Source organism: Vigna radiata, chromosome 11, assembly GCF_000741045.1.
Source record: "Vigna radiata var. radiata cultivar VC1973A chromosome 11, Vradiata_ver6, whole genome shotgun sequence".
Lineage (NCBI taxonomy): Eukaryota > Viridiplantae > Streptophyta > Magnoliopsida > Fabales > Fabaceae > Vigna > Vigna radiata.
The window spans coordinates 2,615,055-2,642,297 of record NC_028361.1 but is presented as its reverse complement, the minus strand read 5'-3'; the positions used below and the strand labels follow the sequence as shown (position 1 = coordinate 2,642,297).

The 27,243-nt window shown below is 32.1% G+C and overlaps 4 protein-coding genes across 13 annotated transcripts; all 4 read left to right on the top strand.

The window, feature by feature from the left end:
• Nucleotides 1-902: 902 nt before the first annotated feature.
• LOC106777109 (bifunctional adenosine 5'-phosphosulfate phosphorylase/adenylylsulfatase HINT4) lies at nucleotides 903-3,743 on the top strand. 8 transcript variants are annotated; one of them, XM_022775885.1, is made up of 7 exons: nucleotides 903-1,216; nucleotides 1,367-1,443; nucleotides 1,545-1,611; nucleotides 2,464-2,541; nucleotides 2,636-2,735; nucleotides 2,902-3,011; nucleotides 3,110-3,735. In XM_022775885.1, exons 1-5 carry the CDS (start codon nucleotides 1,008-1,010, stop codon nucleotides 2,730-2,732), a joined length of 528 nt encoding a protein of 175 aa, XP_022631606.1. In that variant the 5' UTR covers nucleotides 903-1,007; the 3' UTR covers nucleotides 2,733-2,735; nucleotides 2,902-3,011; nucleotides 3,110-3,735. The 8 variants fall into 8 exon arrangements, with proteins under 8 accessions (XP_022631606.1, XP_022631607.1, XP_022631604.1 ...); XM_022775883.1 differs by having other exon boundaries at nucleotides 904-1,216; nucleotides 2,636-2,770; nucleotides 3,110-3,725; XM_022775887.1 differs by having other exon boundaries at nucleotides 906-1,085; nucleotides 1,170-1,216; nucleotides 2,633-3,011; nucleotides 3,110-3,717.
• Nucleotides 3,744-8,563: 4,820 nt separating this feature from the next.
• LOC106777050 (probable aspartyl protease At4g16563) lies at nucleotides 8,564-10,552 on the top strand. Its single transcript, XM_014664555.2, has one exon. The coding sequence runs from the start codon at nucleotides 8,982-8,984 to the stop codon at nucleotides 10,389-10,391; it is 1,410 nt and encodes a 469-aa protein (XP_014520041.1). The 5' UTR covers nucleotides 8,564-8,981; the 3' UTR covers nucleotides 10,392-10,552.
• Nucleotides 10,553-12,401: 1,849 nt separating this feature from the next.
• Nucleotides 12,402-16,464, top strand: LOC106777349 (phosphatidylinositol/phosphatidylcholine transfer protein SFH11). Of its 3 annotated transcripts, none has more exons than XM_022775588.1 (12): nucleotides 12,402-12,538; nucleotides 12,999-13,407; nucleotides 13,518-13,617; nucleotides 13,774-14,040; nucleotides 14,285-14,362; nucleotides 14,755-14,856; nucleotides 14,970-15,019; nucleotides 15,442-15,550; nucleotides 15,668-15,748; nucleotides 15,815-15,958; nucleotides 16,043-16,087; nucleotides 16,167-16,464. In XM_022775588.1, exons 2-12 carry the CDS (start codon nucleotides 13,019-13,021, stop codon nucleotides 16,203-16,205), a joined length of 1,404 nt encoding a protein of 467 aa, XP_022631309.1. In that variant the 5' UTR covers nucleotides 12,402-12,538; nucleotides 12,999-13,018; the 3' UTR covers nucleotides 16,206-16,464. The 3 variants fall into 3 exon arrangements, with proteins under 3 accessions (XP_022631309.1, XP_014520413.2, XP_022631308.1); XM_014664927.2 differs by lacking the exon at nucleotides 12,402-12,538 and adding an exon at nucleotides 12,652-12,827 and having other exon boundaries at nucleotides 16,046-16,087; XM_022775587.1 differs by lacking the exon at nucleotides 12,402-12,538 and adding an exon at nucleotides 12,652-12,827.
• Nucleotides 16,465-18,615: 2,151 nt separating this feature from the next.
• LOC106778085 (vesicle-associated protein 1-2) lies at nucleotides 18,616-23,443 on the top strand. Its single transcript, XM_014665984.2, has 8 exons — nucleotides 18,616-18,878; nucleotides 18,959-19,029; nucleotides 19,195-19,276; nucleotides 19,371-19,486; nucleotides 19,593-19,757; nucleotides 19,855-19,905; nucleotides 21,598-21,675; nucleotides 22,943-23,443. Exons 1-8 carry the CDS (start codon nucleotides 18,827-18,829, stop codon nucleotides 23,051-23,053), a joined length of 726 nt encoding a protein of 241 aa, XP_014521470.1. The 5' UTR covers nucleotides 18,616-18,826; the 3' UTR covers nucleotides 23,054-23,443.
• The last annotated feature ends 3,800 nt before the right edge of the window (nucleotides 23,444-27,243 follow it).

Genomic DNA, 27,243 nt, shown 5'->3' with positions numbered 1-27,243 from the left:
ATCAGATTTTGTTCATTTTATTTAAACAATTTGAGTATACATTATTTGAACAAACTCTTTTTGATATTTTTGAATTTGGAAATTTATGTTACAGATTAAACTATTAATTTCTTTTTTGATGTTATTGAGTACTGATTCTCTTTTTTTTACTAGTATTTTTTATTGATTGTCAGAATTGGTCTTTAACATAATTTTTTAGGAGTGAAATTTGTTTAAATTTAAATTATAGAAAATTTGTATTTTTTTTATTTAAAAAAATATAATTAAATGAGTTAGTGAGCCAACCTATTTATCCACCAACCTGTGGTGGGTCGGACAGGTTCAAATTTTTCTGGCTCGCTAATAAATGAACCGGGTTAGGTTGGCTCACTAAGTGACCAACCCGTGGCGGGCCGGGCCGGATTGAGCCGGATTACCCGTTTTGACAACTCTAATTTTAAGTATCATGATTTAATTGCCATTTGGTTCTCTCTTCTTCCGTGAACGTCTCTTCTTCCGTGAACGTCCACGGTTACGTTAAACATATTTTTAAAACTTTAGCATTTTAACTTTCTGGAAAAAAAGAAAGTATTTTGGAAAAGTGGGGGTCTTCTTTCTCTTATTCTTAGATAATTTTGAAGTTAAAAGTGAAAATATCTCCGTTTTATTTATTTTAATATTTAACCTTAAAATATATTTTAAAAATAAAAAGAGGGGCGACTGGTATGTAATTTACTGTAGGCGACTATATTTGTTAGTAAAAATCAACTTGGGTATCGATTTCGTTAATTTTAAAAATCTGGACGATTTTAAAGTCCGTTAAATAACCGATTCAAAATACTTGTAAAAATTTATTTTCCATTGATATTATGTTTCACAGTGACTTTTATACTTAATATAAAATATTTTCTTACAAATTAAATCACATTTAATTGAAGATGAATAACATAGGACACACGCACAGTGTGAGACCCGGAAATCGTATTTTCCACCCAACGCGATAAGATTGGCAGACATAGGGCAAAATAATGGCGGGAGCTACTCCCTCCTGTGTTTTCTGTGCAATTGCCGCCAAATCCAACACTGACAATACTCTTCTTCATTCCGTTCGTCTCTCTCTCTCTCTCTCTCTTCCTTCAATCTTTAGTTTCCGTTTCCTTTCTGATTCAGTTCGTTATCTGAAATCACAGGACGATAAGGTTGTCGCATTCCAGGACATTAATCCTTCCGCTTTCAGGTACTCATAACGCGTCCATATTTTAATTTCCAATCTTAATTATTGGAAAGAACAATTTCGATTCGCCAATTTCACGATTGACTATTTTTTCAAATATTTATCTTTTTTGACATTTAATTGAGGTGACCGATTGGACCTGTCACCTTTTAGGCATTACTTAGTAGTTCCTGTGGCGCACATTCCTACTGTTAAAGATCTTCAGAGAAAACCTGACGACCATTCTTTGGGTAAAGAAACTCATTCCCGGGGCCAGTTCAGATTTTTAAATTTATGTATGTATGTGTTCAATTTTTCATATTCGAATTTCACGACTGGCTATTTTATTCAGTGAATCACATGTTAGAGGTGGGAAAAACGTTATTACTAAGAGATGCGCCTCAGGCCCAGCAATACAGGTATTTTGTTGTTTACAATTTACAAAGAATTTGGGTGCGTTTGTTATTTTCTGATGTGTTATTAGATTTATCCACGATGGTGATTTTATTTGCAACTCCTCCCACTAATTGCACTTTGATTATAATATTTCATTTCTATAAGGCTATCATTTGCTTGCATTCTGATTGGATTATACGCTTTTAACACGAATTGTATTAAGTTAGTTTTTATCAAGAAGAAATGTTTATATTTGTCAAAATTTCTGGCACAACTCAAGTGGCTTCACTTTTTTGTGCTGCAATGAAATACTGATTTTTATTTTTTATTTTTTATCTTTGCGCATGAATCATGGTAACCGGTGAGTTGTAGATATATTTTTGTAGGTGAATCAACATTTGAGGGGTAATACTTTATGTTTGTGGGAAATGGTGTCTTGTATGATAACTATGTAGAGAATTGAGTCCAAAAATAAAGGGTCAGTCATTTAGGTTGAGTGCTCATATCGTTTAATTGGACTTTACCTTCATCGAATGGGTCAATCACCCTACGATTTGTTTTAACAAGATTTTTAGCTTTGAACTATTGAGACTTGTTTTGCTACTAATAAATTCTTAAAAAGTGGGTGTTTGTCTGATTCAATCATACAAGAGCTTATATACTACAATTTAGTTATATATTTAATCGACGACCTTTAATATATACAAACTGTTAACTTCTTGAACAAGGATTGAATCTTAGGACCATATAAATAGTAATAGAATACAGGGAGCTACAGCAATTGTTTAAAACAATATGTTAATTTGATCTGAAGTTAATTGTTGTACTTGAACAAACATCGTAATGTGATTCTTTATGTCTCGTTTCTTTGGAAGATTTGGCTTTCATCAGCCTCCACTGAACACTGTTAACCACCTACACCTCCATTGTTTGGCGCTACCATATACGCCCAGGTACCTATTAATCTTTATGGTTACGACGTGTTTAAGCTTGTCATGTATGCTGCATGTGGATACTTAAACTTGCTACTTCATGAGCTTTAAGCAGGTGGCGATCAATAAAATACTTATCTTTTGGACCACTTGGCTTCATTGAAGCGGAGAAGTTTCTGGAAAAGATAAAGCCATCGTCCACATTTCAATGAAAAGTATAAGGCTCTGTTTGATTTCCAATTACTCCAAGGTTTAATTCTTTCTGATTGAAGATCTAGGAGGGTCCATTAATTCACTGCCAAATAGTTTGCAGTTAAAACAATCAGATTCTAGGTAACTTAAAATTACTGCTTATATTATGTGTCCTTTTCATTTTTCCAGAAAGATGCAATTGAAACTTACCTGCGATAGATTTTATGACAAGCAAAGTTTGTAGCTATCGTTCTGGATCTGTTGATCGTGATACCTGATGATATATTGACCTTCTTATGGTAAGAATAATGATGTCAACTAACTACTATACGTTGAAACACTATCCTTACTGACAGATTTTTAGCATAGCTGTCTGACGCCTTTGTTGGAACTTCAGGATACTGTTGTGGTGAGATTAGTAATTACCATGTCATAATAATACGCATAGGCAAATTTCTTTGGCTGGAATGGAAGACTAGAGAGCGAAAGACGCATCTTGGTCCTTTATGTACCATCACTTCTTTATTCTTTTGATACGACCAAGAAATGCTGTATCCATGAGTTGGGTTTTAAGTTTGTGATTCAGAATCTAGTGGAATTTAGTGATTGGGTATCTCCAGTATGGCTTACGATATTATGCACGATATTTCCACAATTTGAGAAGAAAAACTAGGAGCTAGATTCTGTCATTTTTTTTTTGTAAAAATTGTAAAATCTCGAATCACTTAAAAGTGTAAGCAATTTTTAGGGGAAAAACGTATGTACCGAAGTCTAAATGCAGGGTTGTGTGAGGGATTGAGTAAAAACACGAAGAGTTCCCAGTTTCCATGCCAGACAACCACAGCAGAAGAAAAGGTTCACCAATAATTCCTCTATGAAGCATTAAAATGCCTGGTCGACTATGTTAATTTTTTTTTGTTAAAACATTTTTTAAAAGCTATCCTTTTTTTTCCTTTAAAACATAATTTTAAAAACACAGTTAAGTAATTCTTAAAAACGTTATTGATGACTTTACCCAAAAAAAAAAATGATAAGTAATAAAATTTGACGCACGTTTGTTCTATCTTGTGTGTACAGACCTTTTACGTTTAATCGTCTAATCATAACTGCATTTATCTCGTTTTCTGTACTTTTACGCAAACACTTGCAACATGGATATTTGAAAATACAAATATTGAAACTTGTTTAGCGTAAATAATAATAATAAAAAAAAATATGGATAGATTGAACATGCAAAAGTGTTTAACCATATCCAAAAATATATACTAAAAAAACAATGTTTAAAAGCCTAAAGCTAGGAAGCATATTTCAGATGACAACAGAAAAATAATGGACATGGTAGTGAAACTGTTTATAATTCTGGCGAATATTGCATGTAATTCTTATATTGAATGTTTTGCTAGAACATTGACGTACATATTTTTAACACCAATGACCAATGAGACAAACTTCTGTGCCAAAATTTCTTCAGCTGCAACTTCAAAAAGTAGAACTAGTATACTAGCTTTTGTATTCACAAGACGACATCAAATAATCAATTTATCCATCATGAATTCCAAAATAAGCGGGTATGCCAACAGCTGTAAAATAGAAATTGTAGAAAACTTTAATAAAAGTTATGCGGTTGAGAAGAATCAAGAATATAGATAATCCACACCACCAAGAAACTTTAGCTAAAACATGTAATTAGTGTATAGTATGTTTTTTTTTTTTTTCTGCTAATGAATGAATAAACCAGCAATGCAAAAGGATTTGACCCATATATTTAATGTCAGTATTGGTTAAAAAGCTATCATATATTATGTGGAGATGAGTTGGATTTTCTGGGATTGGCCTAAAAAATAATGAATTCTAAATAGCTTCTTCCAACTTGTCTATATACTCACCAACATGGACGAATTTCTTTGTGCTTCTCTTTTTGTCGTAGCCTATGAAAGCATTATAATTTATAATTGCTATACGGTCCTCATTTCCTTCCTAATGCAACTTTTTTCTGGGGATCGGTCTACCATCCATTAGGTAGAACATCAATATTTGATAGAAGCAGCCGATCTTATGTTACTTTGTTGACCCTATTCATGATCACAGAATAAAGATGATTGGTGCTTTTCCTTAATGTGTCTAACCACAAAGAATGCAAGTTATATATTTATGTGTCACCCAAACTTCGGTGGAACCAAAACATGAGGAATTTCAGCGAAGGAAAACTACATTTTTTTGGCTTGTTTGGGGGACAAATAATTGGTGAGACCGACCCGAATAGTTATCATCCACTAATGACATGAAAGCGACTTTAGAAGGTTAAACAACAACAGAAAAAGGTTTATCTTTATCTTATTGCATCTCATCATTATCTCTAATTAATTATGCTCGTTAGTTATATAATTAAGTCGTTTTTTGTGACTTCGAACTTATATCTCTAACCATTTTATATTGTCGTGGGGTTCATTCGAGTTTATGTTAAATACGATTTTAAAGTAATTATTATGTGACTTAATAATAGTTACACGATAATATATAATTAGGTGATAGTGAAAGAGTATTGAAAGGTATAGTTGAAATATAGAAAAGGAGAAGAATGAAAGAGATGAAGATAAGTTTCTTTTAGAAAATTATGAGTTCAGTAAAAATGAAAAAAATGGGTAGTATTTAATAAAAATAGGATTTACAAACATTTGGATTTTGAGGTTTCATTTTTAATACGTTATGTTTATTTTTTTATGTGAATAACTCAACGGAGTCATAGTATGCAAAGTTATTGAACATAATCTGTTAGATTATTATTTATTACATGTCCTAAATTTTAAATTCTAAATTTTAAATCTAAATCTTAAACCCTAAATATATATATATATATATATATATATATTCTAAAACCATTTTAGATGTGCGCTAACTAGTATATAAAAACGTCATTGGTACCCAATTATAATTATAAATTATTTTATATCTATGGATTTCTTTCACGATAGCATTAAAACTTTTGATTTCTTAAAATTGTAAACAAAGTTATTTTAAAACATTTTTTTAATATAAATACAAATGTAATCTTTATGTCAATATATGATTTAAATAAAACCGCATCATAAACTATTAATGAAAATAAAAATTATTTGAAAAAATCAAATAAGTTATAGTACAAGTAAAACTAAGCTTAAATAATTTCATTAAATAATTCTAATTCTCTCAATCTAAATAATAAAATTATAAAATCAGACTTTAAATAATTTTTTATTGTTAATATTTTTCTGATTACTGTATTTTGATAACTTCGTTCTAAATAAATGTATAAATAAAAATTACTAACATTCAATATATAAATATTATAATAATCATACTCTCTATCAATATCAAAGTTATATATAACTATTTTTTTTTTTACTAAAATTAGCCATTTGATCTGTTTTTCCAAGTATGTAAGCAGATCTTGTTATCATGCTAACAGAGAATAATATCCACCCATCATTTTCATAATAGCCTAACAAAAATTAAAAAAGTAGTCAAAGAGAAAGTAATTTTGACTAAGCAGTGTACATTATTAGGTTAATACTTTGTATCTAAATAATTGATCGAAATTGACTTTGACAGATTCTTTGAATCTCTGACATAATTTTGTTAGTCAATTCAATGATCAACATCTTTGTTTTCTAATATAATATTTTTGTAAAACAATTCCAACACATTATTTTCTTTTAAAAAAATTCCAACACAGTATGAATTTCAAACCGAAAGTAAAAACCTCGTATATTATAAGACTAAAATTTATTTAATTATATAGTTTATATGTAAATCTGGCAAATAAATATTTATTACGTATTTACAATATAAGTTTATTTCTTAAGTATACAAGGATGGAATGATATACGTACGTAATTGAGGTATTCCAATCAAACTTTTTTTTTTTTTAAGTTTTAACTTTATCAAGGTTATGTTTTTCTAAGAATAGTACATTGATGTATTTTATCAAATGAATTTAATGATATTATCTTAAGAGTAGAACCTGTGATTGTTTCTGGGCATAAAGTACATTTGTAAAAGCAAATATTAAAAAAATAAGTTTACAAGTGAATATTTTCATCATTACCCTTTATTAGAGAGTTTGTTTGAGTATGTTGAAAAGTTTTTATACATATAATACAGCTTAGGAATTTAAGGCTCTATTCTTTTGAGGGAGATGATTTGGGGGAGATGATTTGAATGAATTTGAAGCTAATTTTTTTTGTTGTTTTTTTGAGTGGATTTGTGGATAATTAAGAGTGGATTTGGAGATAAAGTTTATGAGAATTAATGTAAGATTTGATTGATGTGATAGATTTAAAAAATTAATTTAATTGGTAGAAATTTAAAATTATTAAAATATCCCTAGTTATTAAAGTAATATAAAATGTTAATTTTTAATGTTATATATAAATATAAAAAAGTTTATAAAGAGAATAAATTTATTAATAATTATTAAAATTAATTTTTAATTATTAAAAAGCTACTCTCCTCAAGTGCATATCGCAAATCTATGGATATGAAATCCTGTAGCTGTATTATTTTATGATGTAACTGTATTATTTTATGTTATTATATAAATGGTATTTTAAAAATCTATCTGGGCAAATATGAAATTTTGATATGAATCTTTGCAAATCATTGCAGTGGAGGGAAGAAGTCGAAATTGGAGAATCTCGCAAATCCATTGCTTTCCATCGCCTTGAATCCATACAAACGAACACATTTTTAAGCTGAATTCATCGCTCGCAAAACTGTCTAAACAGTAAATTCTGCGCAAACGAACACAGCATAAATGAGGCATAATATATATATATATATATATATATATATATATATATATATATATATATTATTTTTATAATCCAGTTAAATACCTTCGTGATAAATGTTGGAGTGTAAACAAAGTCTCACATTGAGAGTGAAAGAAGGGCTGGTCAAGGTTTATATACACATAGATATCTCCAATGATAAGAGGTTTTTTGAACTGGTACCAAAAGCAAATCCGTGAGCACTTGACCCAAATGGGACAATATCTTACCATGTGTGGAGATCTATGTGTGTGTCAAACCTCCCTCAACAGTGGTATCAGAGCCCGTGTATATAGATAGCCTTCACTTTTGGAGTGAGGACTCGGACAATATCTTACCATGTGTGGAGATCTATGCCAAACCTCCCCCAACAATAAAATCATGACACAATCATTTAATTTCAAAATAAATAATCTTTTAAATATAATAGTTTATTATAATACAGCAAATTTAAAAACAAAACATTTATATGATTATATAATAATTAATTTAAACAATTATAAGTAGAAAAGATAATCCAAAATCAGGCTGACGTTGATTTCTTCAAAGTTTTGCATTCAATAATTAACATTGACGTTGATTTCTTTTGGGTCGTTTCTTTGTTTCTTGGTCGTGCCTTCTGCTTTATCTGTTTTAGCAATAAATTCGTTGAAAGAAAGCCTTCAAATTGTCTAAGATAACAGCATCGGACTAGAAAATGCTACCAATTCCTCTCAAAAAATTACATTTAAATTTTTAATTAATTAAGGGTTTTATACTTTTGACAAAAGAGTATAAACAACTTCCTTCAAAGTATGTGAAGAAAAATTCTTAAATTTATAAGAGAATATTAACCATTCTAAAACTAATAATGGCAATATTATTATTATTATGATAATATGAATGGTGAAATTAAATGATGTAAAAATGTGATTTTGATAGGAAAGCTAAGCTTAAGGATGAGGAGGACTAGGTAGAGTATTATTAGGAAGGGGTCCAATCCCATTAATATGTTGGAAAAAGATTGATGCCCACTTCATGATACTTAACACCCAAAAAGGTAACAAGAAACAAGACCAGACACAGAGGAATTCTGTAACAGATCATAATTTTATCACAATATCTCTACAGACAAACAACTATAAAAAAAAAAACAAAACAAATTAAAGAGGTTTTTGTTCAGACACGAGTGTAGCTGCTGTCTTTACCTAACAGAGAAAGGTAAAGCAGCAAATGAAGCTTCTCTTATCATATACTTTGCTTAATCTTAAGCTAACAAATCCCAATTATTGTTCCAAAACCAACTTCATCGCCGTCTCCAATTCCAAAGCTGCTCAATTTTTAAAGTCTTCTTTACTTGAATATTCAGTAATCATTAATAGACAATAACACCTTCCTCGTATATCACCACCACCACTAACAACTTACTATAATACATTCTCTCCTTCTGCAACTATTCAAAACCTGTCTCTCACTCAAACCATGCCTCCTCCTCTGTTTCTCCTCTGTTTCATGCTCTGCATTTCCCACACACACCAAATCATTATATTATCCTTAACAAACTCAATTTCGAAAACCCAATTCAACAGTACCCATCACCTTCTCAAAGCCACCTCCACTCGCTCAGCCTCGCGCTTCCACCGCCACCGCCAAACCCAGAACTCAATCTCTCTCCCGCTTTCTTCAGGAAGCGACTACACCCTTTCCTTCAATTTAGCTTCAAACCCTTCTCAATCCATAACCCTTTACATGGACACGGGCAGCGACCTTGTCTGGTTCCCATGCACTCCCTTCCAGTGCATTCTCTGCGAAGGCAAATTCAACGCTACAACACCCCTCAACGTCACGCGCTCCCACCGTGTCTCCTGCCAATCCCCTGCATGCTCCGCAGCACACTCCTCTATGTCCTCCCATGACCTCTGCGCAATCGCACGTTGTCCTCTCGACAGTATCGAAACCTCTGATTGCTCTTCTGCCACCTGTCCACCTTTCTACTACGCTTACGGAGATGGAAGCTTCATCGCGCGCCTCTACCGCGATTCTCTATCCATGTCCTCTCTTTTCCTTAAAAACTTCACCTTCGGTTGCGCCCACACCGCACTCGCCGAACCCACCGGCGTTGCAGGTTTCGGTCGGGGCTTGTTGTCACTCCCTGCGCAACTTGCTACCCTCTCTCCGAACCTCGGTAACCGTTTTTCTTACTGTCTAGTTTCTCACTCTTTCGATCAACAACGAGTTCGCAAACCGAGTCCACTCATTCTCGGCCGCTACGACGATTCCGCAGAGGGTAGTGAGTTTGTTTACACGTCCATGCTTCGGAACCCGAAGCATCCTTATTTCTACTGCGTCGGACTTGCCGGAATCTCCGTCGGGAAGAGGACTATTCCGGCGCCGGAGATGCTGCGAAGGGTGAACCACAGAGGGGACGGCGGCGTGGTTGTTGACAGCGGAACCACGTTCACAATGCTGCCTGCGAGTTTGTATAACTCGGTGGTGAGTGAATTTGACAGGCGAGTGGGGCGAGTTCAGAAACGCGCGAGTAAGGTGGAGGAGAAAACGGGCCTCGGGCCGTGTTATTTTTTGGAAGGGTTGGTGGAGGTGCCTACGGTGACGTGGCACTTTGTGGGGAATGATTCAAATGTGGTGCTGCCTAGAGGAAACTATTTTTATGAGTTTTTAGACGGTGGTGATGGGGTTAGAAAGAAGGTGGGGTGCTTGATGTTGATGAACGGTGGTGATGACAGTGAGTTGAGCGGTGGACCTGGAGCCACACTTGGGAACTATCAGCAGCAAGGGTTTGAGGTGGTGTATGACTTGGAAAACCAGCGGGTGGGTTTCGCTAAGAGGCAATGCGCTTCGCTTTGGGATAGTCTCAACCGTCACAAAAACTAGTTTTACTGTGCTCTGTGCACCACAGGATTACTGCTTTCTACAAGTGGGTTGGGTCCGATTGTAAATCAAAATAAGGTGGCGGGTTCGGGTTCAGCTTCCTTGTCCAAGTGTATGATACGGAAACTAAGAAGTGAAGTACATATGCTTACAAGTTTTTTTTTTTTTTTTTAATAATTATTATTTTTGTTTGAAATTGTGTTCTATATATTACATATTCTTTTCTGGTGGGGCTTCCTGGAATTCAATCTAAACAAATATGTTTGCTGTGTTTTATTAAAACAGTATTGAATTATTGTCTAACTTTAACTACAAAATAATAGAAATGTAATCTTAAAAGCAAGAGAAGAATAAGAATAAAATATTGTATTGGAGTTGGTAGAGGAAGAAGATAAATATATACTTGCATGGACACATGAAGTTAGAAGTAATGCAGTTTTGTTGTCAGAACTCAACACAGGCGCACGTGTTGTTCTAGACAACATTGGATCCACCTCATTCATACTCCAACCATGAACAATGTTAATAAAAAGGTTTTCGTCGTTATTGTTATTGACCAATTTGGACCACCTAAAAGAAAGTGGAGAATACAAATTTTAAAAAGATAAAAAATTAATGATAGAAAACTCGTATGAATGCATATTTATTAATATAACATGTTTTGATTGCTTAATTTTTTTAATATTTATGAAATAAAATTATTCTATCTAAGCATTATAAGTAAGAATTCGAAAATTTAACCATACATTACAAATTTTTAAAAATATTAGTTTAGATTTAATTTATAATTATAAATACTTTTAAAATAACAACAATCTGGTTAGCTGTATTATTTACTCATTTTACTAACATTTTTTTTATGGATTTAACACATTTAAAACAATAAAAAAATAATTTGTCACATATAATGAATAAAAACTGAATACTTTGAATTTTTTTTTTCTGTTTGATGTCTCCTTAGCTATTAATTTCTTTTACTCGTATGAATTTTGACTTATAACTGTAAAAATATGAAATGAAAAAATTACTATCGAGTAATTTTTTTAACATCGTAGTACTCTCACAAAAATATTATCATTTCTAGACAGAAATCATGGAACAAACTAAACATTTTGTAATGAAATTTGTTATTACCAAACGAGTTTTTTTTTTTGAGAGTTATCCATATTTTCAGAATGGATAAGTGAGACATTCCACAATGAATTGAGCATATTTTTTTGAAAGATTATTACAAAAACCCATTCTAAACTATTTGAGTTACTTCTTAGTGGTAAATCGCATCACATGGCATTCTAAAATGCTTTTCTAAAAGGAGATAAATTTAATGAGAATGTGACACAAGGTGCAAAAGGAAACTTGGGATACTGAATGAAAGTACCCAAGAGAAAAACTATAGGATGCTTTCTAATTGGGCTATGAGCCCAAATATGGCAAAACTGCTTATTGGGTTGTGTGTCTGAGAAGCCCAAAGGGAGAGGTCAAATAGGCTTGCTACCCTTAAGATAGGCCGTTTTAGCATTCACGAACTATAAAAGAAAGAAAGATGAACACATTTAAATCACACATTCAGTGAATTCCCGTAAATTAATAATATCAGGATCAATAAATTGGCAAAAATTTGATTAAAAATAATTTATTTTAGATGTCAATGTTAAAAGCAGCTTCAAAATTTGAGAGATAAATCAGCTTCAAGGAACTCAAGAAATTTCTTCCAAAAAAGAAATTCACGAATAATTTTAGTCACCACAAAAATATTAACGTCAAACATTAATCGATCATATTTTATAAAAAAAATAGGGTAGATTTAAAAAATCACTGGCAAGCAGTCATATAAAAGAACTAAAAAAAGTCATAAATTTATCAAATATTAATTTATAAATATTTTTCGTTACTGTGGAATTATTAAAAATATTTTTTATCTGATTAATTTATGATGGAAGTATTATTAGTAGTCACGTAAAGGTTAAGGTGTACTCTCCGATGTAGTTTAAACAATGAGATACCGAACTTGGTTGGTTTGTTTTGGCGGTTCCTTGGAACACACATAATTCCAATACCATTCTTCCCCAGCGTGTGCTTCTTCCTACGTCAATTATCACTCTCCTTTTCTATCTTCCTATTCATTCTTCATCCCAACTGAATTCCTTCTTGTGAGTATTCTTCTCTGTTGTTTTTCTTTTAATGTTAGTTGCATCACATCAACCTCTTTCTACTGTTTTAGAATTCCTTCCTTCTGTTAGTTACATTTTTTCCTCATTTGATTCTAATTCTCATGTAGAATTCAACCCTTGTTCAATGAACTTTTTGGGTCGTGCATCCCAGCACACGGTTCGTATAAAATAATGATTCATTTTGAGCATCGTAGGCCATCCACAAGTAGTGGTAAAGTTTTTACGGTTAAAAGAAATGGCCATCGATTACGGTTTTCAATCGTGAGAGGTATAAGGTTTTAAACATGGGTTTTGATTCTTTAATTCTGATTTTGTTGTAAAAGAATACAGCGAGAAATCAAATCATTTCTGGCATGAAAACAGTTTAATTTGAAGGCATGCAATTGCAGGCTATCAGATATATTGAACATATTTTGTATATATGAATGCCATTTTTCAGTAGCGTTGTGCTGTTTACATATGAGAAGTCCGAAGGCAGAGTCCGACGACAGGGACGTGACCATAGCGAGAGGTGAAGGAGAAGATGAATTGCTTCCTGGTTTTCAGGGATTGAAGTTTGACAGTGGAAGTGGTAGTGGTAAGAAAAAAAAAAGTATTCACCCTCCGATTGAAACGCATTGGGATCCGCATTCATCCACGTCTGGGAAAAAGTCTAATTCGTCACCTATCAAGTCACTCTTGTCATTGTCATTCCCGTTCATGAAATTTAGGAGGAGTAAAAGCCTTGTAATGATTCTAGAAGGAGCTCGTGATCCCAAGGATAAACAAATTGTCGAGTCTTTTCGCGAAATGCTTTTACAAGAATCTCTCTTGCCACCTAAGCACGATGATTATCACACTCTTCTGAGGTATGTATATATATACACATAAACATGTATCTCTTGGATTGCTGTTCTCTGACAAGTTTAGTTAATTTCAGAGTTAGCTTTCTAACTCCACAGCTTTTCAATGACGCAAGGTTTCTGCGCATGAGGGATTTCGACATGTCAAAATCCAAAGAAATGTTCCAAAATTATCTCAATTGGCGCAAGGAATTTCGAGTAGACCAGCTTCCAAAGGTGAATGAACAACTTTAAACTTGAAGGTTATATTATATATGCGGGGTTCACATATTAGCACATGACCAGGAATTCACAGCTTTAAATGTTAATTATTTTAAATGAAATTGCTCAATTAACATTATATGCGGGTTTCACATATTGGCACATTATCAGGAATTCAATTTCACGGAGTACAATGAAGTGAAGAGCTGCTATCCTCATGGATACCACGGAGTTGATAGATATGGAAGACCCTTGTATATTGAGAGAATTGGAATGGTAGACCTTAACAAACTGGGCCAAGTTACGACATTTGAAAGGTTTATCAAACATCATGTGTTAGAACAAGAGAAAACTCTCAAACTAAGATACCCTGCATGTTCTCTAGCGGCTAAAAGGCACATAGCATCCACTACAAGTATCTTGGATGTCAACGGAGTAGTAAGCACATTTTTCTGAACATTTTTTTTTTCTTTTTAACTCAACTTGCTGGCCATGGGAGAGAGGACTTGCTAAGTTTACAGTGAGGAAAATAGCCTTTTCAAAAACTATCCAAAATGTAACCTTGTTATGATCTATTTGGGTTCACTTCACTTTCTAGTGGTACATATGCATATCTATATTATAATTAAGGTATCTAAATACTGATACAATTATTTGTCCGTATTGTATTCTTACATTCCAGGGAATGTCTAATTTCTCAAAGCCCGCAAGGTACCTCTTCATGGAAATTCAGAAGATCGATAGCTGTTACTATCCTGAGGTAATTTTTTAGATTATAGCTCTTACATGCTATGATTTGGATATGCTTGTGATAAATGTGTGACACTGGTGGTCACTTTTCTGATGATAAGACTTGTTTTCAACTTGTGACAGTGATTCAACATTAACAATATATATATATATATATATATATATATATATGAAATGAAACAAAATAGAGTTGTAAACCTCAGCTACTTGCATTTCTGTCGCTGATTACCTTGAATACTTAAATATTGATTACACGAAGACATGTCAGATATTTGTACTTAAAATCAGATTGTTATAATATTTTTTTAGCCACGCGAGATAGAGAAGATATGCTTAAATGTTGTGTTTATAAGATCAGTGCGTAGTTAACTAGTATTATTAATAAGCAGTTTATTCTTGCAGACCCTAAATAAGCTATTTATTATTAATGCCGGATCTGGGTTTAAGATGCTGTGGAAAGCGGTAAAGACATTTCTAGATGAACGCACAGTAGCAAAAATTCAGGTATATATGATCAAAAATTGAAACTATATATGTTATTTCATGATCAGATGCCATGAATTTGCACATATTATTGTTTTCTGGCCTCTATCCATCATGAAAGATTGCTGCTACAGGTGTTGGGCTCTAATTATCTCAGCGTGCTGCTTGAGGCTATCGAGCCGAGGTAATGTGACTTCTGCATGAATATGACTATAAACAAAACATGATAAATTTATGACATTAAAAGTACAGGTATGCTAATATACTTTTTGAATAATAAAAAAATATAAAGCATTTGTAGATTGTTAAAAATACATTTATAATAAAAGAGATTAACAAATTGACTTATCACACAAGTAAGGATGAAAAGGCCTGATTAATAAACAAGAGAAAATTGAACGACAGGCAGAATAATTCTTAAATTTACCTAAATTGTTATATTTTAGAGGAACAATTATTTTATTTAACTAATACCTAAGACATACCTGATTATATTCACAGGTAGCAATTTGTACCTTGCTGATGAATTACTGCTGTTAACAATTAAATGTTTTTGTGAGATTCTGCATATAATGAAGTTCCTAGATTTGATTGTCTGATTTGCAGTAATTTGCCAACTTTTCTGGGTGGTAACTGCACATGTTCCGATTATGGAGGTTGTCTGATGAGTGATCGAGGGCCCTGGAAAAATCCAGAAGTGCTGGAAATGATTCAGGTTTGACAATATTGTGAATGAGATTACTACTCTTGTTTTTTTAGCTGTGAATCTGTGATCTATAAATAGTTGAGAGGGGCATGTTGATCTCATTGGCTATTATACATATGCATGCAGGCTGTTAACTTGAGAGAAGAGATCGATGGTAAATGCGAGGATGTTGAGGTGGCTACAGAAGATTCCTCGATGCCTAAAAAGGTGAGGTAGTATTAATTGTTCTACCAATGATTTGAACTTTGTTGCTAAAGATAATGAGATATGCAGGTTGAGATGCAGACCAAAGATGGCGATAACACTTTGAGTCTGCTTGAGGAGACAGTGTGCGCGGGGTCAGACTCTGCATGTACTTGTAGGTTAGCAATGCAAAAAATTGATTGTCTTGAAGCTACTGTTGGAGACATACAGAATGTGAGTTTTCATATTTTTAATGATTCCACGTTAAGGTTAAACCAAGGCAATATAGGATGTTTTTTATGATACTTGTAATGTCAGCAGAAAATCAAGACGCTGGAAGATGCACTCCAAAAGAGCATTGTGGTGAGATTAAAAAACTTTGATGAATTCCTCTAGCAATGTGAAATGGCCTTGTATTTTTACATTTACTTTTCTGTTTCAGCCATTGAAAGAACAAGATTCGGATCAACCAGCAGTTTAAAAGTGGGTAGTTTCAGCACTGTTGCAGCAGTATGCTGTTGCAGTGAGTCTATTGATTTTTTCCCAATTTCCCATTACTGTAATATATTAAAGTTTACAAGACTCTGCTTTGTTAATATCCTAACATGCTCGTGGCACAAAATTCTACCAATCCTTGTCGTATAGAAAGGAAAAATAAAATAATCTTAGATAGTAATACTATCGAGATGATATTGTCAAGTATCAGAAATTGTAGAAAGAAAAGAATGTCAGAATCGGAAGGAAAGACGGTTTATTCAATTTACTTTGTTAGTATACAGTTACTAGTTAGGTGTATAAAATAAGTTTCATTAAGAGAAACCAAATAAACTTTATACTTTATCGTTATTGATATAAATAATGGAAGTGAAAAAAGACTAGAAATTCAGACAAAAAGTGAAAACGTAGAAATCGTTGATGTTGATGGTAGGTAGAGAAAATAAAAATAATTGGAGAAAAATAAAATGAAAATAAAGAAAATTTAGTTGAAAAGGAAAAATGAAAAAGGTAGATAAATAATATATTTTATTTTATTAAAAATAAACAAGAAATGAACAGAAAATTATTGTCATAAAGGTTATTTGATTTTAAGGAAATATTTGTTACTATAATTATTATTAATATTTTATTTTAAATAATTGCTATTTTTATTGATTTTAAATTCAAAGTTTTTCTTTTTTTTTTTTTTATCTTGATTAAGTATAATAGTAAGGTAGTATTGTGAGAAATGGATCTCTATTATTATTATTTTTTTGTTAAAGAGTGAGACTTGTTTACCAAGTTTGATACTTTGAAAATTTTAAAATCAATTCGACTTCCTCGGTATATATGTTTTGGGAAAATAAATTATTTCTCATAAACTATTGTCAATTTTTTTAAGAATTAAATCATGTGTATAGTTGGTTATGAATATTTTGTTTTTGTGTTTAAATAATGTTTAAAAAATATTAATGTTCTTGGTAGAGACAAAATAAATAAAGATTTACAGTAGAGGAAAAAAAGGGGTAAGAAGTGAATGATGAGAGGAGTTGAAAGATTAAAAAAATAATGAAAAAGGAAGTTATTTATTTATTATTAATGATTCTATTTATTTATTAGTAATTTTGTTTAACATATTTGTTCATTCAAATTTTGTTTATTATTAAAAAAAAAATGTTGTTTAAGTATCATTGTCTTTATTATTATAATAGATATAAAATGGTTATTAAAGACTATAACACTCTAAACGAGATGTTTCCACAGTATAATTAATAAGATACACAACATGGTCAATCACACTTTCCAAAACTTTCAGCACATTTAAGTATAAAATTTTGCTTTTTTCCCACATATTCTCCATATTAAACCATCTTCTCCCTCGTATTTTTTTTTTTCATTCTTTTTACTCTTTTCAGAATGGGTTAAAAATGAGAAAAACAAAAAAAAAGAGTAAAAATATTTAAATTAGAATAAAAGTGAAAAGAGAATTTAGATTAAAATTAACTAACACGAAAGAAAAAAATTAATTAAATAATACAATGAATTATCAAATTACTTTTGTTTTATTTTACTAAAAGCATGCAAGAATCAAGATTGAAAGTTGTTTGATTACAAAACAATGAGCTTGTAAAATTAAAATTATTTAATTTTTGAATATGTTTAAAAACTCAATTGCAAATCATGTCTAAATTTTTTTCACATACTAGATTAAAAAATTTGAAGTATAATAAAATAATCTATTACATATTAAAGACATTCTATTGTTATATACATGGGATAATATGCATTAATAGTTTAAAAAATATCTAATCTTTAAGTATTTAGACATTCGATCAAGTTCAAAAATCAATTTTGATTTGAGGTACTATTATGTATTTTTTTTCAAAGAAATATAATTTAAAAGATTATAATTTGATAGCTTGTACAAAGACACAGATGTATCGAAAATTAACAAAGGTGAAGATTTCCTCTATGGAAAATTGGACAAGTAGGTTGAGAGAGAGGTGGTCAAACCATGATGTTAGTGGTTAATTACATCTCTCAAAGGTATTTCGAATGCAATTTCCAATGAGGTTAAAATAAATTTTACAATTAAAGCATAAAATTACTTCAAAGTAAAATTACATGTAGAATAAATAAGAGCACTCTTGGATGCATAAGCAAATACTTTTTCTTCATATTACATCTTTTTCAAAGTTGTTTCAATTTATATTTACAATTAATTTTATCATTTTTCTTTATTTAGTTAGAAATTTATGAGCTAACAACAAAAGTAGTAATTAACCCACAGGGTAATTATTTTTTTGTGAATAAAAAAGTTATTTTAATTAATTGGTTTTGTCTTTTTTATTAAAAATGTAGAAGGAGTAATTATGAAAGTATTAATTAGGAGGGAGGCGCATTAAAATGACCACGTTCTCGACCACATAGAAAATAGAAAAGAAAAGGAAGTTGAATGAGAATCCCTCCTCTCTGTTGTAATTGTAATTGCAATTGAATTCCCATTTGGGTTTCAATTCTCTTTCTTTTCCTTTCCTTTTCTTCCATCTTCTCGATCTCTCCGATCCACATTCTCTACGCATCAGATCCATCCAATCCATTCAGTCTCCTCAATCGCATTCCGATATGAGCACCGGCGACCTTCTCAGCATCGAACCTCTTGAACTGAAGTTCATATGTGCGTTCTCTTTTCCTCTCTCTCTCTCTTCTCCCTTTCTTCTATTATTCTAGGGTTTCATTTTCATTCCCTTCTTTCAGTTGAGCTCAAGAAGCAGATCTCGTGTTCTCTTCAATTGTCAAATAAGACCGATAGCTATGTAGCTTTCAAGGTAACCAACCTTTCATTTCAACTCTCTCTCTCTCTCTCTCTCTCTCTCTCTCTTCAATTTTTAGGAACAACTTTCTTATGGTCATTATGATTTTGACAAATCTTTTCTCCGCAGCCTCTTGCTCGATTTGCATGTTTAATTTTGTTATTCTGATTCCGCTCGCAGGTGAAAACGACCAATCCAAAGAAATACTGTGTTCGTCCAAACACTGGAATTGTCTTGCCACGATCTACATGCGATGTTATCGGTACCTATCGGGATACATTACTATCCATATGTAATTTCATTTTTTAATTTTTGACTGTTAATCATGTTTTTGTCACATTTTTGTTTTATTTTAGTTACCATGCAAGCGCAAAAGGAAGCTCCGGCTGACATGCAATGCAAGGATAAGTTTCTTCTTCAAAGCGTAAGAGTAGAGGATGGAATCGCCGCAAAGGATATCACTGCAGAAATGGTATAATACGTAATGCTATTGCTGCCCGTTGCAATTTTCTTTGATTCCTTTTTTAACTGTTTATCGGGTGAAATGACTGAGACCCCTGCCATTGGGATTTTTGTAGTTCAACAAGGAAGCGGGGCATGTGGTTGAGGAGTGCAAATTGAGAGTGTTGTATGTCTCTCCGCCTCAACCTCCGTCTCCAGTCCCGGAAGGTTCCGAGGAAGGATCATCACCTAGAGGTTCTGTTTCCGACAATGGAAATATCAGTGGTGCTGACTCCGCTGCAGTGAGTTCTTAACTTGTGGTTTAGTTGAAAACTTTTTTTTTTCTCAACAGAAGATTTAAGATATTAATTGGAACGTTTTTCTCTTTGGGCTTGTTAGGTAACAAGAGCATTTGCTGAACGACACGATGGTCCAGAAAAGTCTGTAGAGGTAAATCTAACTGATATATTTTTGGAGTTTATATGCTGTTACTGAACACGCGTTTTGGTCCGGGGACAGTGGCCGTGTTAATTAACCGACACTAATAGTCGTGATTCAGTATTGATACTTACCAGGAAAAAATACAAATGAGAACTGAACTTTCTTGTTTGAACATGCGTCACTTTTTAATTTGCATTTTTTTTGCAGTCAGTATGCTGCAAATGAAAACTGAACTTCTGAATATGTCAATTACTTGGTTTGCATCATTTAGCAACTTTGGATATTTGAACTATGTCATTCACTGTGTGCCAAACTGGTGTGCAAATTTACAATTGAATACTTAAGATAGAGTTTTAAACTTGGGAGTAATATTGATTGGAAGGAAATTTCCTAACTTGGTGCTTATTAGGAAGTGGATTTTAAGTCTAACTTAAAATTGACATACCCTCTCATGTTGATGACTATACATCTTAGGCAAGGGACTAGAGGGGAACTCGACAGTGTGTAATACAAGGTCCAGTGCCTTGTTAGGATAGATTTTGAGTGACTTTGATATGATCTTAAGAAAGTGAAATTTAAGGTTAATTCAACCTTATAAAGCTAGTTTATAAGGTGATGTTTATATCCTCTAATATATTATAATTTGATTGTTATTTTTAATTGATGTGGGCTCTTCAACTATGTTCGAGTAAAATTAGTAGTTTAAGCAAGAGTAATCATTAAAGATAATGGTTTTAAAGGCGGGGACTTCTTGCTCTATCATTTTTAATCCCTTGTTTGGCTGCTAACAGATAGAAGGGAGAGGATGGAAATAGGAATGGTGGAAATAGTGTGTTGTTTTGTGGGGGTAGAAATAGAGTGGAGATACTTGAAATAAAGGTGGGATCCAATATTCATTTTCACTGTATACCTATTTTCTATTTCTCTTAGAAAAGTACTTCTAATTTCCTGTTTATTTCTCACTTATTTTCATTCACCTTTTCTATGTCCATTTATCATGTTTCTTTCACACTCCCCCTTACTACTTTGGAAGGCATTCACCAGTTTTGTTGTAGAATTATATAAGTTGGTCATATATTTGAAAAACATGGCATCTAATTAAATACATTGATCATATAAGTATTAGAGCATATCATTTGTATAAAACGGTGGCTTGAGGAAGTATCTTTGTTGCGTAGTGAGGTCCTTGGTATGATTTCAGTGTCGTTTCAAATAACTTTTGCAGGTTGTTTCTGCTTCAAACTCTAAGGGGGTGTTTGTTTAACAGAACCTTTTATTATGAAAATAAGTTGGTAGAGTAGGAATAAAGAAGAAACAAAGTAGTAATTAAAGGTCTTTGTCTAAAGAGAAACAAAGGAAAAAAACAGTAGAGGGATCAGGAAATAAGTAGAAATAGAGGAAAAGAAGTACGGCAGATCTACCATTTTTTAAAATTATTTCTTCACAAATCTTCACCCCACCAAACGCCTTTTATTATTTCCATTCCTCCCCCTTCTCTCAACCAAACAGGCTAAGTTCATATTTTCAGGATCAGCATCTCTTGTATGACCTATCAATCATGAATTAACAAGACGAAAAACAATTTCTTTTTTAATTCAAGCTGTAATGATTTTAAAAGCTAGTAACTTCAGTTTTGCTTTTTTACTTTTTATTTTTTATGTTTGGGAACTTTATTTTGATTGTAGTCAGCTTATTTTGCAGGCAAAAGCTCTTATCTCAAGGCTGACTGAAGAAAAGAATAATGCTATCCAACAAAATAACAAGCTTCGTCAGGAACTGGTGAGGATTTACAAAATATGTTCTGATAGATAACTTGTGTCTCTCCATCTGACTGACCTGTATTTCTCCTTTTCTCCTGATTGGAGAGGGGGATACCAAAGAGTATCGTTACCCCTCTCTAAGTTGGTAGTACGGTTCTAAAACCGAAAGGAGAGCACCATAAATTAGGAAGAGAATTGTGAAAAGTTTGTTGAAGGTTTGATCACTGGTTCACAACTGAATCTGGTGGATGTGTTTATTTTCTTTTGAAGGAATTGTTTCTTTCCGTTTCTTAACGTGATAAAATGAACTCTTGTATAATCTAATTGGATAAGGTAGTTCTGTTTTGAGCTGATTTTCGCCCCCTGTCCTTGGGCTTTTGCTTAGTAAAATGCAGTTTGTATTATGATAATTTGCCTTAAATATTATGGTCGAATAATTTGCCTTAAATATTATGTTAATTTATCAACTAATTATCTGACTTATTACCACATAACCAAGCTGACTTTTAATTTGAAAACCTGATCTGAACTGATAAGTAGAAAAGATGTGCATGAAAAATAGCTTGATGCCTTTCACTATTGTATTCCCACTATTTACAATAATTATTACTCAATTACAAAATATTCTATAATCTGAAATTAGGGAAAAGAGATCAATATATGAATATCTAGTGTATTCTTAGGAAATCATATCAAAATATTTAAGGAGACATTAATTTCTGATTGACAAGATGGTATGGGATTAGAAAGGAAACTTAGAAGTGTCTAATGTTTATGTCTACTTAATTTAGGAGGGTATTCACTTGAATATAGGGGCCCATGATCTTTTATTTTCTTCCTAAAAATGCGTATTATGTTGAATCAATATTTTCCTGTTCTTAATTTTCTGTATTGTTCGTTCGTGACTGTTAATTGCTTGGAATTGGGAGACTGAGGAACAGAGTTTTTGAGCATTAGCATTTTGAGCTTTTGTTTTACGGAAAATATTGTTCAATTTGTGCACTTGTGCTTTCGTTAGATCTTGTTAGGAACATATTTTTCCTGTAAAATGCTTTCTCACCTATTTATGTCGAGTTTCAAAGTTGACACAAGTCAAACAATTTTTGGTCATGCATACGATGATAATTTTTTTCTGATATAGAAAAGTAAGTATATGATGACAGACAAATTGGTATGATCTATTTTTATTAAAGCAAATAAGCAAGTGTCTTTTAACCAACCAAACTTAGTATATATCACGTTTGAACTGTGGGGGAACACTTAATTGATGATCTTATTACCTGCAGGACATGCTGAGACGGGAAAGCAACAAAAGTCGTGGGGGTGTCTCGATGGTCATTGTCATATTAATTGGCTTACTTGGCATAATTATGGGGTATCTCATGAAGAAGACCTAAGTCTTTTTGAGATTCAATCCTTCACCATATGTTTGATCTTAGTTTTCCTGTTGTTCCTGGCTATTCAACAAATGAAGACGAAGGGCAAAACAGATTAAATCCAGTAGGTGTTGGTGTTTTTTTGGGGGTCGACAACAATATGGACATAGAAACATTAGTTGAAAGCGTGGGTCAATGATTTCTTTTAAGAGCAGATTACTGTGAACTGACTCATGCTTTTGGTAACATACATTCTTTTTAAGTCAAGGGAAAATTTGTTGTTTTATGTGGTTCATTCGGTGACTGTCTGGAAATGTCAAACAATGGCCACTAGTAGCATGCATATTATGATTATCGGATATTTTGTTTATTTTTCATGAGAATAATATTACTTTGTAGTTGTTAGATTTCCGAAAGCTGGATAAAAGGCTCATTGTTTGGCCTGGGTCATCAGTTTCCTAGTTTTTTCTTTGAAATGGTTTTTAAGAATATGTTTTGAAAGTATTTTTTGCATCTTGATACACAATAAAGAATTTCAATACAATCAAACCTTTAATCCAATCATGTAATTGAAAGTTGGCAAATACTAGCTACTGTTTATCTACAATGGGTTAAAAAAAGGTTAAATGTGTTTAATTTATATACTTTGAAGTGAAATTAAAATTGGTTTTTATTGAAAACTTTAGTACATTTTTATGTTCTGAAAATGAATAAATATAATTTTTAAAATTTATTTATGTTAAACTTTTTACATATCAAATGTGTTTTATATTAACAATATTTATCTTGTTTATATTGTTAAATATTTGACCCGTCAAGATTTGGCTTTAATATTTAATTTTAACTTAATAAAAATATTTTATTATTCTACTTCACCAAAGGAATCTATTTTATCTGCATTCGATTGAATCTGAAAAATAATTCAAAATTAAGTTAGGTATACAGTAGGTCGGATCCAGTTAATATTAATTGGATCGAGTAAACGGATAATATTAAATAAATAATTAAATAAAATGAATAATTATAATTCGATATGGATGTGAATTAAAATTTTAATAATATTTAATTTAATTATATTTCAAATTTTATATTCGATATCATATATTTTTATCTTAATATATACTCATAATGTGTGAATAATTCATTCAAATTAATCTGTTATCAAAACAATCACCGAAAAATTAAATGATGATACATGAATTTTAAAATATTAAATTTAAATTATACTGAATTAATCACGATCTAACAATATCATACTCAGGCCTAAGGAGGATTACTAGAAGATCCTATAGTTTGTTTAGGTTAAATAGCACTTTATTAGGAGAAGGTTTTGAATAAATAAGGAATAGTTTCCATTACAAAAATTAGCGTAAACATATTTGTCGTGCCTGTATATTTGAAAAGAATAAAATTAAAAAAAATAATAAAAGATGTACAGAGTTATAGATAAAATAAACTTTAATTATTGAAATAAAAAAATATTATAAGTAATATTTTATAAATAATATTATAAATAATTATTTAATTAAAATAATAACTATTAAAATAATAAATAATATATTTTTTTTTGTAACGAGTAATTATTTGAATTAAAAAATATTACTAAAGTGATAAAACTAAAAAATAGTTCTTTTATTATAAAGAATTATTTAAATTTAAAAAATGATAGTTAAGATGATGAAATTGAAAAAAGAAGAAACAAAATAAAAGCATATAAATTAGGAAGAAGCAGAATGATCCAAGAAGCAAGCGCTGAAGAGAAGAAAAGATGATAAAAAGGGAAACTGTAGAGACAGAGAAGAGTTAAGAAAGAATGAATAATCAATCTTCATCTTTTTTGTTTGAATTCTTCCTGAAAGTGTGTTCAATCTGGGTGGCCATGAAGAAAGCGGTGGAGGCAAGTCTCTTAATGTCTGGGATTTTGTAGTTCTGGGCAACGTACACCCCCAAAGCTGCGACCATAACGTGCGAAAAACTGCTTCTAATTATCCCCATCTTCAAAACCACACGAAGACCTGCTGCTACCGTATGAATGGGGTCAGTTCTATATTTATTTCATAACATTACCTCTTCCCCAAGCAATTTTTCTTTTCAAAGAAACAAATTAACCCTAAACCCTTCTTCAAGTAATATCATCTTCCGGTGGGACCCATATATTCTCTATGCCCCTTATCATTAGCTTTAGTAAAACTGAAATTAAATAATAATATTTCGGGAAGCTTATTTTAATTATTTGTTAAGTTTTATGATTAGTATAAATTAATATTGTGGTTAAAGTTAAATGATAAATGATTTTTATTCTTTTGATTAAAAATACATTCAATATAATAATATTGTGAATATTTAAAATTTGTAAAATATATTTTTAGATTATAATTATAATGTCTCAAATTTGTTCTATCCGTAACTAATATATTTAACGAAATTATAATTGAATATTTAAATATGATTTTAGTTAGTAGGATACGAATGGTATTGTCTTCAGAAAAACTTTATAAGATATTTCCTAAACTATTTTTGAAATATTCAGCTTTTCTGTAGCCTAATTCATGGTTAAGCGTGCTTAGCCTAGAGTAATTATGGATGGGTGATCTTTCCGAGAAGTTTTCTCGGAAAGTGTGTGAGTGAGGACAAAGCACACTGGAAAGCCTCGTGTTGATGTGTGGGGGCAGTCAGCAGTCCCTGTAAGTTGCCGGGGCGTTACAAATGGTATCAGAGCCTAGCCTCTCCCAGTACGGTGTGGTTCGAGGACGAACCAGACGGAAGCTGGTGGGCATGTGACACCCGGGCACTGACGAGGGCGGGGAGTGATCACCGGTGCAAGAAGCATGGTGCAGGGGGCACAGACAAGGAGTGGCTCCTGGCAGACTTCGAGTGGAAGGGACACATGAACGAATCGAACATACACCGCCGGAATGAGAGGGATCTGGAGATTGTATAGGTATGGGACTATACAGTTGAAGGATAGCTTAAAGGAATTGATTTGACTACTCATATCAACAAATGCATTTGCTTTTCGGTAGCCTAACTAAGTTGCCGGGGCGTTACATTCCACGTCACATTTAATTAATTTTTTAAAAACACATAACAATGCCACATCATCAAATATTAGCCACCTGGTAGCTTTGCCGTTAGTTTTTTAACGCTGTTACCAAAAATGACCTATTTGCATAGTTTTTGTAAGAACCTTTTTTTTTTTTGAAAAACACCTCTGCTGCAAACACCAAGCCATTTTCTCATTTTCACTCTCTCTCTCTAGAAACCACTCACTTCCATCCTCTGCTTTCTCTCTAATCTTAAGCTTTCTTGATCCAGAGAACTTACAAATTGAAGGTGCCCCAGTGATTGCAACGCAGAGAACTTCATCTCCTACCGATCAAATTCTTCAAATTGACCGGTAAGTGTAAACCTCTTTCACTTTCATGAAATTTGAGTATTGATCATGCAATTGGGGTTGTTGCATGTATCTACAAACTTCCATCATCAAATTCTGACTTAAGTTAGACACTAAGAACTCCTAAATTCCAATTTGTGATCTGTAGGCTTCCATAGAAATTCGGTGGGTGGCAAATTTGAAATTGGGTTAAGTTCTATTAAAAACCCAGGTAAGGGAAGCTTGATTCATCTAAGTTTAGTTGTTGAGTGATAAATTATTATATCTAATTATAAGAAGATTTGTTGAATTGAACTGCATGTATGAGTTTGTATGATATTGTATGGTTTTCGCTTGTATCAATGAAAAATGTGTACTGAAATTTACGTTATTGGTCTGTGATTGATGAGAATGATAATAAATAAATTCTGAGTTGTATGATTGTGTGCGTGTTGCAAATTTAAAGTCTTAAGAGCAGAATTCAGTTCTACATATTTTCTGAAAAATGGCTAAGTTAGTTTTCAGCGTTTGAGTTAAAACTAGGGAACTTGGGTAGTGAATTTTCAATCTAGGTGTTCAGTACTGAAATGGGTGTTTGAGACAGTTTAGTTAAGTCACTTGTGACTTATAAGAAGTGTATAATTGGCCTAAAATGGTTTCTAAGTGGTAGAATTCAGATTGAGCTCCTAGGTGATTAATATTAGAGTTTTAGATCCAATTTCCTTGCATATCTCTTAGAGTTTTGAGTTAGGATGGTGTGTGAGACTTCAAACAAGTTAGATTCAACTTGTATTTCGAGTTAGGAGTGTCCAAAGTTCACCAAAAGGCCTAAAACGAA